The sequence below is a fragment of the Pseudophryne corroboree genome, chromosome 1 (assembly GCF_028390025.1).
Source record: "Pseudophryne corroboree isolate aPseCor3 chromosome 1, aPseCor3.hap2, whole genome shotgun sequence".
Taxonomy (NCBI): domain Eukaryota; kingdom Metazoa; phylum Chordata; class Amphibia; order Anura; family Myobatrachidae; genus Pseudophryne; species Pseudophryne corroboree.
In genome coordinates this window covers 505,399,266-505,420,152 of record NC_086444.1, presented here as the reverse complement: position 1 = coordinate 505,420,152, position 20,887 = coordinate 505,399,266, and the positions used below count along the sequence as shown (strand labels likewise).

The 20,887-nt window shown below is 43.7% G+C and overlaps 1 protein-coding gene across 1 annotated transcript in view; it reads left to right on the top strand.

Moving 5' to 3' along the window:
* LOC134993526 (transmembrane channel-like protein 2-A) overlaps positions 1–20,887 on the top strand; it is a 133,189-nt gene that overhangs the window by 27,929 nt on the left and 84,373 nt on the right. The window contains exons 7-11 of the mRNA XM_063950886.1: positions 7,644–7,742; positions 9,002–9,144; positions 9,484–9,631; positions 18,452–18,640; positions 19,416–19,595. Of these exons, the coding sequence (XP_063806956.1) occupies positions 7,644–7,742; positions 9,002–9,144; positions 9,484–9,631; positions 18,452–18,640; positions 19,416–19,595 (759 nt within the window). The remainder of the gene's footprint in view (positions 1–7,643; positions 7,743–9,001; positions 9,145–9,483; positions 9,632–18,451; positions 18,641–19,415; positions 19,596–20,887) is intronic.

Sequence of the window (20,887 nt, the reverse complement as noted above, 5' to 3'; positions counted from 1 at the left end):
TATACACCTTATACACACAGCCTGAAGGTCATTTAATACAATATTTTTAATAACTGTGTGTATTAAACAAAGTTAGTGTACATTGAGCCATCAAAAAACAAAAGTTTCACTATCTCACTCTCGCTCAAAAAAGTCCGTATTTCGGAATATTCCGTATTTCGGATATTTGGATATGGGATACTCAACCTGTATAAATGAGTGTTAAAAATTTGGTAAATCTATAGACGTCTCAAATTTACATAATTTGAGATGTCTTAATGTAAGTAGATATTAATTAGAGATGAGCGGGTTCGGTTTTACTCGGATTTACTTGGATTTACCCGAATCTCCTTATTGGCTATCGGACGTCACGTGTTTTGGTTAACCAATAAGAAAAATCCAGAAAATAAGAAATGGCGAAAATTCTGGCATAAAGAACTGAGTAAATCCGAACCCGCTCATCTCTAATATTAATCCATGGTTCTTAGCATTACCCATGGAGCACCTGTAGCAGATATAGTAAAAAGCGACAGGACCATTTTTATAGTTTATTAAAGTCTACCCACTGAAGGTGCCATCCAAATTTTGATCCGTTTGTCAGTTTGGGCGCTATCGTTCACTCAATGCAAGCCATGTCATTATGTCAACCCCTTTTCATCCGCTTAGGGGAGGTTTTTTTAAATTCTAATTACGTAGTTTTCCTAATTCCCACCTGAAGAATACCTGTGTTATATTGCAGCTTTCTGACATATCTGGAAGTAAGAGAATTAGTGATGAGTCAGTGAGTGAGGGCTTTCACATTTATATATACATACTGTATGTACTCGAGTATAAGCCAACTTTTTCAGCACTTTTTTTATGCTGAAAAAGCCCCCTCGGCTTATACTCGAGTCAGTGCCTGGGAAGGAGGGACACGGAGGGCACAGCGCGTGCCTCTCCTGTGTCCCTCCTGCGTCTCCGGCGGCAGCGGCGGGTCTATTAAATGAAGTACCCGTTCGTGAGCTCTGATTGGCTCATGAACCGGCACTTCATTTAATAGACCTGCCGCTGCCGCCGGAGACGCAGGAGGGACACAGGAGAGGCGCGCGCTGTGCCCTTCGTGTCCCTCCTTCACAAAACAGCGGGGGAGCGGGGAGGGTAAGTTGTACCTGGCACTGGGGGAGCATATTTGGCACTTGGGGGGGGGCATATGTGGCACTGAGGGGGCATATCTGGCAGTATGAGGGCATATCTGGCACTGTGGGGGAATATCTGGCACTGTAAGGGCATATCTGGCACTGTGGGGGAATATCTGGCAGTATGAGGGCATATCTGGCACTGTGGGGGAATATCTGGCAGTAGGAGGGCATATCTGGCACTGTGGGGGCATATCTGGCAGTGTGAGGGCATATCTGGCACTGTGGGGGCATATCCGGCAGTGTGAGGGCATATCTGGCACTGTGGGGGGCATATCTGTCAGTGTGAGGGCATATCTGGCACTGTGGGGGCATATCTGGCACTATGAGGGCATATCTGGCACTGTGGGGGGCATACCTGGCAGTATGAGGGCTGTGTACGGCTAGAGCTGCATTTCCCACCCTAGGCTTATACTCGAGTCAATAAGTTTTCCCAGGTTTTTGTGGTAAAATTAGGTGCCTCAGCTTACATTCGGGTCGACTTATACTCGAGTATATATGGTATATAGATGTAGCTTGGAGAGGATTGATTTGCGAGTGCTCACTTGGGAAACTCATCAATTGGTAGTGTTTGCTGCCAAAAGAAAGAGTAATCCAAGAATCTCTTTTAAAAGTCCAGTAGTAGTGAGTCCATAAGGCGCAGGTCATAACAATTGGAGAGACTAAATTGATTCTTTGACTGGAGTTCATTGAAATGTCATCACATGATATAGTGCCTAGTACACAGAACAAAGGCTGTGTGACTAAAGTTTATGTGCATCTTACTCTGACAAGCTAAGTGTGACCTAATGTCTGCCTATCCGTGTTATGTTGTGATGACATTTAAAACAAAAAAAACACAAGTCCAAGTCAAAGAAGAGATTTAGACTCTTGAATTCTAAGGACTAGTGCCTTATTACTGATATTATTTATGTTGTAGCATTTGTTCTCCAAGCACTTTTTGAAAATGAGCATGTCAAAATTTCTAATTATGATAAAAATGGATGTTGGAGGTTCTAGTTTAGAATAAGGATAGGTTAACAGGGGTTAGGAGCTATCACCTATTAGCTAATTAAACGTTAGGACGTGCTAGGAATAAAATTATTTTCTCTACTGACTGGGCCTGGGTTCTCATCTTAGAATATTAGCTAGAATCACCTTTCTCTTTCTTGTATGCTATTTAACCACTTGCCTGGCATGGTCGCATCAGATGCGACCATGCCTGCAAGTGCTCTATCTGACCTGGTCGCACAGGATGCGATCAGTCAGATAGTGTTAGCAACGGCAGGGAAGATAAACTTCCCTCAGCTGCTGCTGTCAGAGGGACCGGAAGGTCCCTCTGCCTCCCTGCACTCTCCCCCTGTGTCTGCCATGCTGCCGATCACTGCTGATGTGTCAGCACGGCAGGACCCCCCCCACTCCAGCAGCTGCAGACAATGGCAGCCGCTGGGGAGAGTAAATTAACCCTCCCAAGCCACCCCCTGACCCCCCCTGCATACCTGCAGGCTGTCCTGGCTTTCAAAATGAAAGCCGCGATATTCGCGATGTTCCCGATGTTCCGATGGTCACGATGTTCCCGATTGATGTTTCGATGTAGGAAAAAATATTTACAAAAAAATAAAATATATATTTTTTTCCCTTTTTATTTAACTAAAATCATTTGGGATAGGGTTAAAGTCATGTTCTTCACTTAATTCACTCATAAAAAAACCCGACAATTTCAGAGCGGTTTTCGGCTAAATAAATCGTCAGTTAAGTTGTTAAAAGAGTACTGATCAGCATAATTTACATATGCAGTTTTAAGAATAATACTTGCAAAATAATGATACTTATCATATGGCATGGATATTTCTAGACAATTCATGCAAGTACAAAATATGTTACAAGTGAGTGAAATTCTTAAAACTGTTCAACTGAATATTTGACTTTAATGAGAGATATACTGTAGTATACAATAGTAAAAATGCTACAATCTGTGTACAGTATGTTACGTAATAAAGCTTTAATTCAGATGTGTTTGGAGTAACTATTGCTGCTGCTTCCTTACCCCGTTGTTTAGTGGTTTAGAAACATTACAACCAACAAATAGTCATTATTATGATCAGAGTATCACAAAACTTCCCTTCACACCCCCATACCCAGGGGTGTATCTAGGGGTCCGGGCGCCCCTGGCAAAGTAAGGGACTGGCGCCCCACATATTTGAAATAAGGAAGGTGCATGTGTAAAAAAAGAGACATAATCTTGTGGGAAAGGGGCATGACTATACAATAGTTCCCCCAATTCAAATTATGCTACACAGTAGTAACCCTTATACATAGTATGCCCACACAGTGGCAGTTCTCTTTACACATTATGCCCGCACAGTAATTATTATAACACTGAGGAGACATCAGCAGTGCCTGGCCTGGCTGAAGCGGCAATGCCACCCAAGGCCAGGTAGTATAATCAAATAGTAGTGCAAAGAAGTGCAGTGCAGCGCACTACCCAGTGGTGCAAGGCCAATGAAAATGGGGGCGTGATACACACATGCCCCCACAGTGCCAGATATACACATTTGCCACCACAGTGCCAGATATGCCCCCATGGTGCTAGATATGCCCCCACAGTGCCAGATACACATATGCCCCTAGTGCTAGATACGCCCCCACAGTCCCAGATACACATACAGTATGCCCCCACATTGCCAGATATGCCCCGAAATTGCCAGATACACATGCCCCCACGGTACCAGATATGCTCTCATAGTGCCAGATATGCCCCCACAGTGCCAGATACACATATGCCCCCACAGTGCCAGATAAGCCCCCACAGTCATATAGTCATAGTCCCCATCTCCCTCCCAGCACATAGCCATAGTCCCCTCCCAGTAAATAGCCATAGCCCCCACCTCCCCTAGCAATATCCGTAGTCCCCCCAGCACATAGCCATAGTCTCCACCTCTCCCAACATAGTCATACAGTAGTCCCCATCCCCCTCCCATCACATAACAATAGTTCCCTGCCAGCATAGATAGCCATAGTCCCCCTCCCTGCACATAGCCCCTCACCTCCCCAAGCACATAGCCATTGTCCCTATCCCCCTCCCAGCACATAGCTGTAGTCCGCCCTTAGCACATAGTAGTAGTCTGCCCCACCCCCAGCACATACATAGCCTCCCCACACAGCACATAGTCCTAGTCCCCACCCCACAACATCCCAGAAGATAGCCAGAGTGTCTGGCAATACATGCTGTGCCGAGCTGCCTGGGATGGAGGGTGGAGGATCGTTCAGCAGGCAGGAGCTGACGACAGTGTCCGGCACCGCACCAAAACTTTGTGAAGGAACTGATAACAAACTACAGCTCCCAGCAGCCCTTGCCGCCAGGAGATCCCAACAGCAAGAGTTGCTGGGAGTTGTAGTTTATTTTCAGTTTCTTCCCTGTAGTGCATTGCGGTATCGGACACCAGCGCCAGCTCCTGCCTGCTGAGCAATCCTCCGCCCTCCATCCAAGGCAATGCACAGGCTTGGCACAGCAGGTATTGCCAGACACTACGGCTTAAGGGGTTCCACCCATTGGCCGAGGGGTGGCACCATTGGGCAGCGCCCCTGCTTGGCTGGTGCCCCTGGGGAGTGCCATCCTGGCCATTGGGTAGATACGTCCCTGCCCACACCCCTCTCCCGTATGATCAGAGGATCACGGAACTTTATTATATTACAATCTTTCCAGTTTATTTTATTTTTGAAATACTCTAGGGACATATAATTCGATATTTGAACATACAAGTCATATTTTGTATTCAATTATTAACATTGAACGGGGATCCTAAGTTTAGTTGTGTATTCACGTGAGTTCTCACATTACATAGGTTGTTCATGTTTTTAGTCACTAGGCGTGGTTGCCTATGCACTATATCATCAAAGTTAAAATTAATCAATTCACAGTAGCATATGGATACTATATAACTCACACTCTCATATACAGTTCTCTCTTGAATAATCAGCACTCACTTTATCAACACACCATGTTAGACCTCAACAACTTTCACTTAATACATTGGCATTTCTATAATGGGTGCAATGTGCGCGATGCACATGGGCCCCTGGGTCCAGGGGAGGCCCACACCACACACACTAAACTCATGTTGAAATACTTAGCTTTCCAGGGTCTTGCATCGGGCACAGCAGCCACTGCAAAAATCGCAGCCAAAATGGCCACCGCACATGCACAGTAGTGAAATTAATCTCCAGAACATGGAGACCATGTTTCCGGAGACCTGCACATGCGCAGTAGACTTTGGCACAGTGCCAGAGCATACTACACCATGGAGAGGAGGGGGTTAACCGGGAGTCTTCACATGGCCCCTTCTTCTGTTAAAACACCCCTGCATTAGACACTTATGAGCTGGCATGCGAATCAGATCTGGGAATCAATTTTGATCAAGAAGAGTGGTTAGAAATCTGGGACAATGCTGTTTCCAGATGCATTTATGTCAAAATTACAGAAAACGTATGTAAACTTTTATACCATTGGTACTATATTCCTTCTCGGCTGAAGGCCGTGTTCTCTGACACCAGAAGGTGCAGGAGGGGATGTTTGGAATAGGGCTCCTTCTTACATATTCCTTGGGATTGCCAACCTTTTGATCCTACATTTTTACTTCTTACTTTAAGCCTTCCCACCCTTTCTAGGCACCAAAATAAGACGTTACATCATATTCCCTTAGCCATGACTTGCCAAATTGCTGCAGACTGGAAAAAACCTACATCATCACCTACAGTATGCAAGCAATTCTATCTAGAATTTGGTACGTTTACAAAATGGAATGTACAGTGCATCCGGAAAGTATTCACAGCGCTTCATTTTTTCCCACATTTTGCTATGTTTTAGACCAGTGGTCGCCAACCCGTCGCTCGGCACCACTTCCTAGGTATATAATTTGTACAAGTGGCACTAGTGTGCAGCTTAATGTGAGCAACGGACGCTACTGTGCAGCATGATGGGAATAACGGACACTATTGTGCGGCGTGATGTGAATAACGGACACTACTGTGCGGCATGATGTGAATAATGGCACTATTGTGCAGCGTGATGTGAATAACGGACACTACCGTGCGGCATGATGTGAATAACGGACACTACTATGCGTCGTGATGTGACTAATGGACACTACTGTGCGGCGTGATGTGAATAACGGACACTACTGTGTGGCAAGATGTGAATAATGGCACTATTGTGCGGCATGATGGGAATAACGGACACTATTGTGCGGCATGATGTGAATAATGGACACTACTGTAGCAGTGATGGGGAAGCCGCCTCTCTCCCAGGTACAAGTCACACTTCCCCACTGAGCTCACCCTGTGCCGCAGGCAGCGTCTAGCACGGTCTGGCAGTCATGCCTCTGCAGGAGGGACAAGATCCATGAGCAATACTCATTGCTGTGACTTCCCTTGTCTCCGATGTAGTAATGCCAGACCAGAGCTGCTTGGCCATCCACGTACTGATCCGGGAGCCCCTCAGCCGACACCCCCACGGAGTGGGTCTGGTCTGGTACACACTATCCACTATTGTCCCCTGCTACGCATCTGGAAGCCGAGTTAGCATCAGCGCCCATTGTACACACTGCACCCTGCAGATAACCTACCTCCCTCCCTCACGCCCCCACATCCACTGACCATTCACAGCAGCAGCTGTTGTGGGAGGTCCCACAATGTACACAGGAAAAAGCCCACCAGCTGGCCAATCACAGGTCACCGCGCAGTGTCGCATGGTGCGGCGGTGGAGCTGAACCCTGACACGAATCTATCACCTCCACACTTTTTTTTACCTAAGGGTGGGGGCACGCCCATATGTTTTGCGTAGGGTGCCAAATTACGTTGCACTGGCCCTGTCTATAATAGAACCTTGTATAATGGCATCTGTTTCTTTTGGTATAACAGTATCTGGATGGATCTGCATTGACCTGTAAAAATGACTAAATGTATTATCTGAATGCCGTTGATCACTGATGCTAGCAATCTTTAGTTAATCTTTGAAATTTCTTGTTTTTGAAGCAACTGAAAGTTTTTTTTTACCGCGATATAGTCAGTAAATTGGTAATATAACATTTTTTTTTTACATGATTGTTCTATTCATTAAACTTTGCATTCATAATATAATTCTCGATTTGCAGCAACTACAGTATTACAATACATATGCATTATTATTTCTATGGCACATTAACTACTTTTGACTATAGTCTGCTATTAGTGCCTGTCTGGTCTTCTTTACCTCACCAGAACTCCCGTCATTAGACACTTTAGCTTACATTTACCATAGTTAGAGTTTTGAGTGAGCTTGAATATATAGATAAATATTTTGCATTCACATTACAGTATACACTTTCCATAACATTGCCTCATTTAATTTTGTTTTAACTACTCATCCTTAATTTGTTTGACATGTTCGTGTTGATATATTTGTTAGTGGGTCATTTGAAACAGCCTAATTAGTGATGCAAACAGTTTATTTTTGTTACATTTGCCCAACAGCTTTTAATGGGACTACCATATGGGAGCATTTCAAGGAAGACGATACCACGAGATGAGCAGGACACCTCAATGAATTATAATGTGCTCAGTGAGTTTAGGGTAAAAAACAAAAACTTCTTTCTATTATATAGTACTGTAGCCTCAAATGGAATGCCAATCCTCAATACCAGTTTACCTGAACATTTACCACTTCAGGCTAAAAGTTGTATTTACATGATTACAAATGCTTTATATTAGATGGAGTGTGGCCATCCCATGAAGAAGGCATAATACAAAGTACAGTGTATATAATACTGTACTACAGGCATTTACAGGACCAACAATCATTGTAATCCATCAGATTCGGCATTAGGGACAGCCTGTCTGAGCTGAATGTTTTTTTGTTCTGTGGGACATTGGAGTGGCTGAATTACCTGGACATATACACATTGTAATTAACAACATTGATGGCCTATAGCTGTGTGTACCCCTAACAGTGCATGTTTTCCAGATCCCCTATTGGTGCACAGCAGAGGTGTGTGGTGAGGTGAGGCAGAGCCTTTCCTGTCATACTAGCCCTTTGGCTCATATATTGTGTATAAATCTGGCTCTGGTACTAGCCAGTGCCTCCTGAGCCATTTAGCTCACCGCACGTCCCTGGTGCACAGGTGTATTCATTACTGGTTGACATATTTAAAAAAATTCACAGGTAGTGCTAATTATTTAATTTCTGATGCTAGGAAGATCCCTAAAACAGACTGAACATATAGGTGTAAGGATGCCCGAGTACGGCAGGCTTGCAGGATGCCAGCCTAACTCAGACTTTGTTTTAAAGCGTCAATTACTTACAATGCATGGTTTTGCCTTGTGAGTGAATACCCCTTTGAAAAAAGTCCAAGATCAGCCAGCATCAAGCACAGCCACTGAACTCAGGCATCATTGCATCTGGCCCATATTCTTAAGGTGTGTAGGCCTGCAACATGATCCTTTCAACCCAGTACAAAATGCTCTACTCCAGAATTCCACATTACTATTGCAGATTCTTTGCTGAATGAATTGATGATAAGAGTTTTTTCAATTAATTCAGCATAGGTACGTGCAAGTTTAATGGGAAGATTGGGAACAGACCATTTCATAAACCATGGAAGGTGCCATATTGAATGGCTTGCGTTTTACAGTACTATTAAACTGAACAAACACATAATATAATGAATAGCATGAGGAAGAAAATCTAAAAAGAAAGAACAATGCAAATAATCTGATTTTAGTTTAGACTTAGTTAGGATAAACAATTTCATAGGCTGCAATACACATATGCATAGAAGTGTCCATGTTTAGTCTTGTTTTATGGTGCAGCAAAACAATTTTATATTTTGCAGGGAGCTTTAAAATACTCACCACTTTTTTATGGCTATTACAACAACGAAAGAACAATTGGACCACTTAATTTCAGACTGCCGTTAAGTTATTTTTTATGTGGTATTGGTGTCTTTGGATATAGCTTAATAGTTGTGATAAGGACGTAAGTACTGCTTCTTTTATAATAACCTATCTGAATGTGTGTGATTAAGTTTAGATTAGGTGTTCTATCATATACAAAATAAATATCTTCTTCTTCTTCTTCTTCTTCTTCTTCTTCTTCTTCTTCTTCTTCTTCTTCTTCTTCTTCTTCTTCCTATACTATTAAGTGAAATTAGAAAAGAAATGAAGAGGAAGGGAGAGAGGGAGGAGGATATTGTCACTAACAGAACATTATATACTGTATATACTTCCATATATTAATGAAAATTTGACATTTTTGCTAACAATCATTTTTTTTATTTGGATTTTAATGTACTGTTGTTTTACTATTAATGAACAGAATGGCAAAGAATATAAATGAAAGCACTGCTGATGATGGAGATGATAATTTTACATTCAGCTGGAAAATATTTACTAGTTGGGATTATCTTATTGGCAACCCTGAAACAGCAGACAATAAATTTGCATCAATTACAACTAGCTTCAAGGTAATAGTTTGTCTTTACTAAGAGTAAGAAGACAGTATAGTGTATTTTGGGATTTTACGATATACTGTAGTTTCAAGAAAGTGACAAAATATGTTAGTAACATGGAATTGTATGTAACACTAAACACATTGGTACTGAGCACTTAAGGAAATAAATTAACGTTTAATCATGTAATAAAGTATATTTCAGTATAAAAAGGAAAAAACCTGTTTACCAAACGGTCCAAATCCTTATTTAACAGATCCCCCAGTCTGCCATAGCAATCTACTTGTATTAACAGTGAAAGTTTTCACCAGGGCTCTCTAGCATAGACTTCCTCATGCAAAGCAGCTGCCGTGTCTTCTTATCACTATCTCAAGATTGTAGCAGCAGGAGTTTATTACTGGAAAAATGTTTATTACTGAAATAAATACATTTTCCACATTTCAATATTTTATTGTTTATTTTATCATGTATTATTCTTTTCTACTTTTAATTGTGCAATGGGCAAAACCATGTGCCGTGCAGGTGGGGCATATATAAAATGTGAAGAGTTAGATTTGGGTGGGTTATTTTGTTTCTGTGCAGGGTAAATACTGACTACTTTATTTTTACACTGCAATTTAGAATTTAGTTTGAACACACCTCACCCAAATCTAACTCTCTCTGCACATGTTATATCTGACCCATCTGCAGTGCACATGGTTTTGCCCATTAGAGAAAAAAATTGCTTCTGCGATCAGATCTGAATCAGGCCCATGGTCTGAGCTATCTCAACAATAAGAACAATGCCCAACAAAAATGCCTATTTTTCTGGCAGTCTTGCCACCGCATGCAGGGCAGTAAAGGTACTTTTCAGGGGGTGTGGCCTAATCACAGGAGGTGTGGTCATGCACCCTTCAAAAAAAATTCTGAAAAAGTTGTATTTTAAGCACCTGCATGGCCACACTGCAGCGTGCTGTGCTGAGGAGAAGAGCTGCAGCTGCTGCTGCCAGGTAAGGGGGAGGGTCCCATGGCCCCCGCTGGGCCCTCACTGGGCCCCTCCATCAGACTTGGGCCCTGGTAGTAATTAGTACCTTCTCCAGCCTCTCTCTGCACCACTGACCGCATGCAGCTTGGTGTAAACCAGCTTGCAGTTCTTGACTTTTCAAACTGCCACACATTGCCGGTGGTTTAAGTTTTCACAGCCCAAACAACAGGACAGTAAACCCTGCTTTTGGAGCTGAGAACAACTGGTAAATATTGCTGGTTTAAACTTTTTCCCCTAGTTCTGCATTTCTGCAGATAATAGATGATACTTAAATTGCATTACACAAAGTGAAAAAGTAACATATTTTATCCCTCAATGGATGGAAATGTACTTATAATACTTACAGTATATCAACAATAAAAATAGCAATTAATTCTGTATTGTTCTACATGATAAATGGCCCTATTTATCACAATCTGCATCTTTAATGAGGATGTCATAAATTATTTATGCCTAAATCAGGCGTGTCCAAACTGCGGCCCTCCAGCTGTTGAGAAACTACACATCCCAGCATGCCCTGACACAGCTTTAGCATTCTTTGACAGCAAAAGTGTGTCAGGGCATGCTGGGATATGTAGTTTCACAACAGCTGGAGGGACGCAGTTTGGACATGCCTGGCCTAAATTAACAATGTTAAAATTTACATTTTCACTGGCATGTAGAAAAAAGCTTTTGCCCAGATGCCCATTCCGGTTCAGATCCAGGGCACGTACTGTACTGATCCAGGGGCGTACATTGGCCAGCACATGTGTCAGTGGAGGCTGACAGAGAGGGATCTAGAAGATCCCTCTTCAAAAGGATCTGTGCTTTACTAGCCCATCTTTAGATGGCATTATGGTCATAGAGATGTGCGCGGACCCCGTGTTTTGGTTTTGTCAAAACCGCCCTCTGTGTTTTAGTTTTGTTTTCCGGTTTTGCCAAATCCACCCTAACTTGTTTTGGTTATGGATCTGGATTGAAAAAATAAATTGCTTAAAACAGCAAAAATTATGTAATATGGGCCAGTTTTTGTTTCTGCAGTATTATTAACCTCAATAACATTAATTTCCCATCATTTACAGTTAGGGCTATTTTTGGTCCGGAACGCCCCTGAACACCGTTCCTGAAGGTCTCTTCTAAAATGACATCATCAGGAATGGCGTTCCGGGATGTCTGCGGCCTGCCCTACCCTGCTGTCGTCGCTGCCGCCACTGCTGCCGCCGCATCCTGTGTCTGAGGGGAGGAGAGCGCAGCATTTATCTCCTGCCCCTCACTGTGTTCCGGTCTCCAACAGCCATTTAAAATGTGGTTGGGCCGTCAGCCAATCAGGCACCGGCCTGCGAGCTCTGATCGGCTGACGGCCCACCACATTTTAAATGGCTGTAGGAGAGATGTGCTGAGTGGCAGGAGAGATGCGCTGCGCTCTCCTCCCCTCAGGCACGGGAAGCGGCGGCAGGAGGATCAGCAGCGGTGACAGAAGGAGCAGCAGCAGCAGCAGGGGTGAGTGACAGCAAGGATATTGTGCACTGCTGGTAGCATTGTGTATCTGGCACTGCTGGGGGGGCATTGTGTATCTGGCACTGCTGGGGGGTCATTGTGTATCTGGCACTGCTGGGAGCATTGGGTATCTGGCACTACTAGGGGGGGCATTGTGTATCTGGCACTGCTGGGGGGGCATTGTGTGTCTGGCACTGCTGGGGGGGCATTGTGTGTCTGGCACTGCTGGGGGGCATTGTGTGTCTGGCACTGCTAGGGGGCATTGTGTACCTGGCACTGCTGAGGAGCATTGTGTATCTGGCACTGCTGGTGGCATTGTGTATGAACGGCACTGCTGAGGGGATTATGTGTAGATACTGCACTGTTGGGGGCAATGTGTAACTGGCATTACTGGGAGAAATGTGTAACTGGCACTGTTGGGGGTATTATGTGTATATATGGTACTGCTGAAGGCAATATGTGTATATACAGCACTGCTGGGGACATTATGTATTAAAAAATGCACCAACTGATGCCACGCCCCTTTGGTAGCTCTGCCCATATCACTGCCCACGTCTGCCCCGCCCACGGTTCCTGAATCTATTTTCCCTACAAAAATAACACCGTTTACAGTTAATTTGACCAACTCACAGCTCACAATATTGTTCACCAATATAGGCCAAAGGCTGGCTGGTTAAACAAAGCAACAGAGCAGCTGCACAAACACACAGCAGTTACTTTAAGAATATAACACATCTATGAAACATTGCGGCACAGTAATGGCAAACAAAATAACAGTTTAATAAACTACAGTATATCACCAAATATAAAACAAAATTACAAAAGAAGAGGCCCCAGGGCAGCACAGTGAAATTAAGGTGGTGTATGTACTGACAGGCAGGTAAAGCATTGATTGATTGATTGATTGATTGATTGATTAAAGTTAATTGATTTTAAATTGATTAGTTTCATTTAATTTAATTTAGATAAAAAAATACAATGCCATAAAAAATACGTTGTACATAGCCAAGGATTCCTGACAAGGGTTAAAACATGGGTCTTCAACCTGTGGCCCTCCAGCTGCTGTGAAACTACACATCCCAGCATGCCCTGCCACAGTTTTGCTATTAATGTATGCTAAAACTGAGGCAGGGCATGCTGGGATGTGTAGTTCCACAGCAGCTGGAGGGCCACAGGTTGAAGACCCATGGGTTAAAACGATAAGACAAAAAATGATGGCCATACAACCCCCTCTCCACTCTCCTTTCTAATTGTGTAACACACCCCTGTAATACTATGTTTTTTTACTCCTAAATCCAGTCCACAAGTGGTGTAAGGTTGAATTGCCCTTGGGTCCTCCCAGGCACCATTATTTTGTATATTAATCTAAAAAGGACATGCACAGTTTAACAAACAAAGCAGTGAAGATTGCATGTGCTGGTTCAAACTGCTGGTAGTTGATACTTACTGCATTTTATTATTTTACAGGATATTTTTCAGATATTGATAAATAACTTGCATGAAATCACTGTAAATTATATAACAGGGAGGAGGTGCCTAGATGGTTAATGACCCTACTTTTACAAACTTTGGCATCATAAATGGTACAAATACCTTCACAAATGTTGTCGAGATTTGAGCATAAATAATTCCACACACCAGAGGTGGCTTTTTTGGTCATAAACCCAGGCATGACAATGGCCTGCTTTTTAATATGGGCAAAAACTGCTGCCACTGGTGGCTGACTTACTTTGACACAATCAACACCCTCATCATGAAAATCCTCACCATCAACATCCTCAATAGCATTAGACTGTATACAAATATCCATTTCAATTCTTCTACACTAGCATCGTCAATTTCTATGTCACCATCTTTACTTGTGCTGCTTATGAAATGTCAGACTCACACATACAGTAGCTAACGCGGACACCCCTAAACTCTCTTCACGGATTTGTGAATACACAGTTTGTCCTTCAGCATTAGTGTTCTTTTTTTTAGGGCACTCTTCTGTCTGTTATAAAGGTCACACTTCGACAAAACTCAGAACGAGAAGGCATTGCATCATCATCATCATCATCATCATCATCATATGAGATTACAGAAGAAGATGCATTTGGCCAGGCTTTTGCAATAGGCATTCTTCTAGTGCATGAAACAGCAGTAGCACAAGCAGGACCACCACTCGCATATAAAGATCATGGCCTGAGTCTTTCCTTGCCACTGCGTGTGGTGTATGGCATGTTGGCAATTTTACTTATTTTATTTTTTGGCAATAAATGTTCTCTTTTTTTATTAGCGGTAATGTTTCCTTTCACATTGTTAAATATTTTCGATTTCAGGTGCCCTTTCTTAAACTGTGTGCCCCCTGGACCACCTTTAGTAGATATTGAAGTACTATCATGACTGGCCGTGATCTTTATCAATATTTTTATTTTTTTACACACTGTGACAGCAATTCTAGTAATGGTTGCATAATGGCACCTACTGAACGTCATTATTATTTTACAACACAATGCCTGATTCTGAACAACACACAAGTTTTATTTTATTTTTTTATACTCTGTGACTCACTGTGATTCTAGTAATGGTGGCACACTGGCACCTAATGAAATGTATTATTTTACAACACAATTCCTGAACCTGAACAACACACTCTTTTGTTTGTTTGTTTGTTTGTTTACATACAGCGACTAACAGTGATTCTAGTAATGGTGGCACGTTGGCGCCGAATAAATGACCAGTTATCAGTCATCAATCAAAGTTCTAGAACTCATTACCTGAGTCAACTTGTAAATAAAACATTCTATTTTCATCTGTCCAAGTAATAATGCATTACCTATTGTACTGTATATTTTAAAGATATTAGAAGTCACAGGAGGAGCGCTGTAGGCTGAGTGCTCTTAATTATGCATTATTCATTAATGAAAACTAAAGAGATAACTTCAGAAAATGGCTATTGTAAGCGATGACATCAGAACTCACCTGGGGGCAATTGGGAAGAGCAGAACAAGTACAGTATAATGCTGTACAAAAGACCTGATTAGCTTCAGCTGCAGTTTTGCTAAATTAGCAAAACTGCAACTGGCTAGAATTGCATGCTGGGGGCCGCCCAACATTGGGCAAGGCCCCCCAGCATGCTAATGGTGGCCAGCGATACAATTGCAAATCAATTGCAATCACATTGCTGATTAAGGGAAGCCCACTTGTGTCCGCAGTCGGGACCGCCATTTTCTCTGTTGGTTTTCTCTTGAACCTGCCCCCATTTCTGACACCCCCCCCCACAATGCTGAGTCGCCATCCCTGCAATGCCGCCACAACCGCCCCGCTAATGCCTCTGCCTGTCAATCAAGCAGAGATGTTCACATTGCTGAGTTGCGATCACATCTCACTGCCCGTGCACACGCAGTGCAGGCCCTGCACATGCGCACTGGGCCTAAACCGGGGAATATGCAATTGCATCTCATTAGTGTCTGCCACTGAATAAGGCCCAAAACCATCTTTATTAACCTTGTGCTTTTTGATTTGCAAAAGTACACCTAGATCTGTACAGGCACTTATACATATTTGCATGACAAAGTGCCTAATTCAGACTTGATCGCAGCAGCAAATTTCTTCTCTAATGGGCAAAACCATGTGTACTGCAGGGGGGGGCAGATATAACATGTGGAGAAAGAGTTAGATTTGGGTGTGGTGTGTTCAAACTGAAATCTAAATTGCAGTGTAAAAATAAAGCAGCCAGTATTTACCCTGCACAGAAACAAAATAACCCGCCCAAATCTAACTCTCTGCAAGTGTTTTATTTGTCCCCCTTCAGTGCACATGGTTTTGCCCAACTGCTAACAAATTTGCTGCTGTGATCGGGTCTGAATTAGGCCCAAAAATACATCCAGGGACAAGGAGCCCATCCCTGCGATGTGTGAAAGTAAAATGATCACTAATGCAGGTTTGTGACGTAGTTACACTACTGTGCAGAGGCGGAACTACCGGCAGTGCAGGCAGTGCACTGCACTGGGGCCCGCCTCTGTCCAGGGGCCCAAGCATGTAATGAGTCAAACTGACTCATTACATGCCGCTGTGCGCTGCAGGCAACCGCTGCCCGCAGCGCACAGCCGCCCGGAGATAGGAGCTGAGCAGCGGTACAGACGGGGGAAGGAGGAGGGAGCCGGAGGACGGAGCCGCAGCAGCGCTTTGTTACTGGTGGAGGCGCTGCTGCTGCTGCTCCTCTGCTTCCCTATAGGTTGTCTTCCGAGAACAGCCTATAGGGAAGCAGAGGGGCAGCAGCAGCAGCGCCTCCACCAGTAACAAAGCGCTGCTGCGGCTCCGTCCTCCGGCTCCCTCCTCCTCATTCTCTACTGCCCGGGAATCGTCGTCTGACGCAGCTGCACCAAGGAGCCTGAGGGTAAGTATAATTCTTCTTTCTTTCTTTCTTTCTTTCTTTCTTTCTTTCTTTCTTTCTTTCTTTCTTTCTTTCTTTCTTTCTTTCTTTCTTTCTCTTTCTTTCTTTCTTTCTTTCTTTCTTTCTTTCTTTCTTTCTTTCTTTCTTTCTTTCTTTCTTTCTTTCTTTCTTTCTTTCTTTCTTTTTCTTTCCTTCTTTCTTTCTTGTGCCTGCCTGCCGCAATGTGTAAAAAGGGGGGACTACCTGCCGCAATGTGTAAAAAGGGGGGACTGCCTGCCGCACTGTGTAAAAAGGGGGGACTGCCTGCCGCAATGTGTAAAAAGGGGGGACTACCTGCCGCAATGTGTAAAAAGGGGGGACTGCCTGCCGCACTGTGTAAAAAGGGGGGACTGTCTGCCGCACTGTGTAAAAAGGGGGGACTGCCTGCCGCAATGTGTAAAAAGGGGGGACTGCCTGCCGCACTGTGTAAAAAGGGGGGACTGCCTGCCGCAATGTGTAAAAAGGGACTACCTGCCGCAATGTGTAAAAAGGGGGGACTGCCTGCCGCACTGTGTAAAAAGGGGGGACTACCTGCCGCAATGTGTAAAAAGGGGGGACTGCCTGCCGCAATGTGTAAAAAGGGGGGACTGCCTGCCGCAATGTGTAAAAAGGGGGGACTACCTGCCGCAATGTGTAAAAATGGGGGACTGCCTGCCGCTATGTGTAAAAAGGGGTAATCTGCCCGACGCAATGTGTAAAAATGGGGGACTGCCTGCCACTATGTGTAAAAAGGGGAATCTGCCTGCCGTAATGTGTAAAAATGGGGACGCTGTCTGCCGTAATGTGTAACAAGGGCACGCTGTCTGCCGTAATGTGTAACAAGGGCACGCGGTCTGCCGTTATGTGTAAAAAGGGGTAATCTGCCCGACGCTATGTGTAAAAATGGGGAATCTGCCTGCCGTAATGTGTAAAAAAGGGGGGCTGCCTGACGCTATGTGTAAAAATGGGGAATCTGCCTGCTGCTATGTGTAAAAAGGAGGAATCTGCCTGCCGTAATGTGTAAAAATGGGGACGCTGTCTGCCGTAATGTGTAACAAGGGCACGCTGTCTGCCGTAATGTGTAACAAGGGCACGCTGTCTACCGTAATGTGTAAAAAGGGCACGCTGTCTGCCGTAATGTGTAACAAGGGCACGCGGTCTGCCGTTATGTGTAAAAAGGGCACGCTGTCTGCCGTTATGTGTAAAAAGGGCACGCTGTCTGCTGTAATGTGTAAAAAGAGGAATCTGTTCGCTGTAAGGTGTAAAAGGGTCTCTACCTGGTGTAGTGGTGCTACTGTGCGGCGTAATTTGAATAATGGAGACTACTGTGTTGGTATTATTTTGTGGCCACACCCCTTCCCCACGAAGCCACGCCACTATGTATTTTTGCGCGCGCCTACGGCGCGCACTGCCCCCGGGGTGGACTTGGATGGGGGGGGGGGGCCCCAAAGCATTTTGTCGCACCTGGGCCCACCGCTTGCTTGTTCCGCCACTGCTACTGTGCATGCATGGTCTGTGGAGAATACCATGGAGGTATCCTACAAATACTTCTCTGCGTAACTTTTATGGGATGTAGCCCATAAGCTACAACAACTACTGCAATCTGTGGCTGATTTTGCAATTGAAAACAATGGAATCCCAGCAGACATCTTTGATATCTGCTGCGATCCCCTGCACATACTGTATACTGCATCCATGGGATCCTTAGTATTTGTGGGCAGCCCACTAAAATGGGTGTTTTGGGGGGATGTCCTGCAAATACAGTTTGATAAATATGCCCCAAACAATAAATGTATTTTCTTTACAATAATTGTTGTTGAAAGTTTCAATCAAAAATCTTTTTCAAATACTAATAGTACACACATGTGCCCACATAACTTAATTACCACAAGTCTGCAAAAAAAGAAAAACAATTTCTATTGTTTTGCCTTGCCCACAGGAATCTATCGTGGAAGAACAGGAAAATGCAAAGGAAGAAAATATTCATTTGCGGCGGTTTCTGATTGTACTGGCTAATGTGCTGATCACCATTTGTCTCGGAGGAAGTGGTTATCTCATTTATTTTGTTGTAAAGCGATCACAGGAATTTAAGAAGCTGGATAACCCATCCTGGTATCAGAACAATGAGGTACGATTGATTTGATGCTGGTTTGGACAGTGAACAATGACATTATTTGTACTTTGTGAACCGCTAACCAGATCATAAACATGAAGATGGTTGTGGTCCTTAGTGATTAATGAAAGGGGTTAGAAAAAAACCACAACGTGAGGGAGGGAAAGGAAACAGTGAGATCAGAAACTACAGGTTAAATGGGCTGAACGTACCACCCAATATATTGACATGTATATGGGATAAATTCATATCCCCATAAAAACTATAGCTTACGAGTAAACCCAAGACAGAGAGAAAGATTGCTGCCTAGATAAGCAATTTGCTGGGCTCACGTTATAAAAATTCTCCATAAACGTATTTTGTGTCAGTGGTTGCAGAGTGGTCATAAACAATTGCCGCTCCTGCCTATGCTGGCCAGGGGGTAAGTTAATTTGTGCGCATGTGTTGGACTGTGATCCTGCGCATCCACACAAATTAACAAGCTGGTCAGCTACTAGGGACTGCTATGGCTGCAACCCCTGGATGCTAGTAAGGGCTGCCTTGATAGCAGGGAAGTGGATTCCAATGGAAATCGCTCTCTGCTATTGTAGTCTGGACTGGCAGTCCCAGGGAAAGAAAATACCTCCCCCTTGGACTACTTGTCCATCATGTGATTAGCAGTTAGCACCTCCAATTAGCAGTGAGCACTTGCAACATTTTTGGTTTGCTAACAAACCTGAATAACCGTCATTGTGTGCATTTACCATTATTATTTTCTTCTAAATATTTGTATCTATCTTTTATCTTCTAGATAGAAATTGTAATGAACTTGCTGTCAATGTTTTGCCCTCCACTAATTGAAACAATAGCTGGAATGGAAAATTATCACCCAAGACTGGCTCTGAAGTGGCAACTGGGGAGAATTTTTGCACTGTTCCTCGGAAATTTATATACTTTTTTGTTGGCTTTAATTGATGATGTCAATGGAAAAGTAAGATTATTTTGCCTATAACAAACACAAAGCTGTATGTGGAATGCTGCCAAATGCTGCCATAAAATATTTCAGAGCTTATTAAAACTTTTTGAGAATATTAGCCATGCCTTTGCAGTTTTAGGAAAGCAATTCAAAGGACGGAAGCATTGTGAACTCTTACTAATGTAGAATATTATAGATGAGAGCTCTCCTACTCAGGGCCTCATTCAGAGATGCACGTAAACCTGATGGTTGCGATGCTGATCCTGTCCTGTAACTTCAGACGTATGCTTCGGATCTGAGATGCTGGCAGGAGGTGTCTTTTTCCTTCAGACACATCCTGCAGGAATTAGCATATTTTTGCACAGCTGCTGCGACCAAAGAAACAGCTGCTGTGCAAAAACATCCATCTCTGAGTCAGGCCCTCAGCTTTATAGCACAGCGTTATAACACACTTGCTATCATAGTTGTTAAAGCCGCACTCCCAGCTTTAGAGCTGCTTTGTAATAGCACAATATGTTATAATAATGCATTTCATCATTGTGCATGAGAGATCTTTTTGCCAGTAGTCATGGTACCAAGCAAATGTATTGCCGAGGATGGAGGAACTGGAGAGGACGGTAAATGGACACAGATTTGTCCAGTGTACTGATTTTGGAGGGCACAGTCTGGTGCAGTCCATTGATAAGGGTTGACTTGTGCAACATTACACAACCGTGAAAACTTTTAGCAGTATCACTCAAGAAGATGTCCATAAGTACGTAATAATGCCTACTGATGTAATGCTGTCCATGTATTGCTGATTGACATGCTTGCAATTAGACGGCTACAGGTGCACACTCACGTCACATCCAGTGGCTCTGATGTTAAGAGTGGCCTGCAGCTCTGCAGTTTGTTCGTCCAGAGGCTTGTCGCCTAGCAACAGTTGATGGGTAGCTGTGCAAGCCTCCTGACTATTGACTACATAATTTCAATTACCTTGTTCCCATATCTAAGGGAGCAGGTGGCACCTGAGCCATGATGTGAAATCACATGTACGCATGCTTGTGCATCACATGCACTTTTGCATGCTAGCGGCCTGCGCACCAAGCCCCCTGATCAGCCAGATTTTACCTCAATGCCTGACATGGAGGACTCAGTGTGTATGCCTGAGGAGATATTTTTTAAAAGAAACCAAAGAATTACTACTGTCATGTCAGATGACAGCAAGAATAGGTCAGAGGTTGAGGAGTGTCTCCTTTTACCAAATCACCCTCACCTTCCCCCATTTCACACAAAGATGTGGAAAAATTGGGGCTCAAAAAATAAAT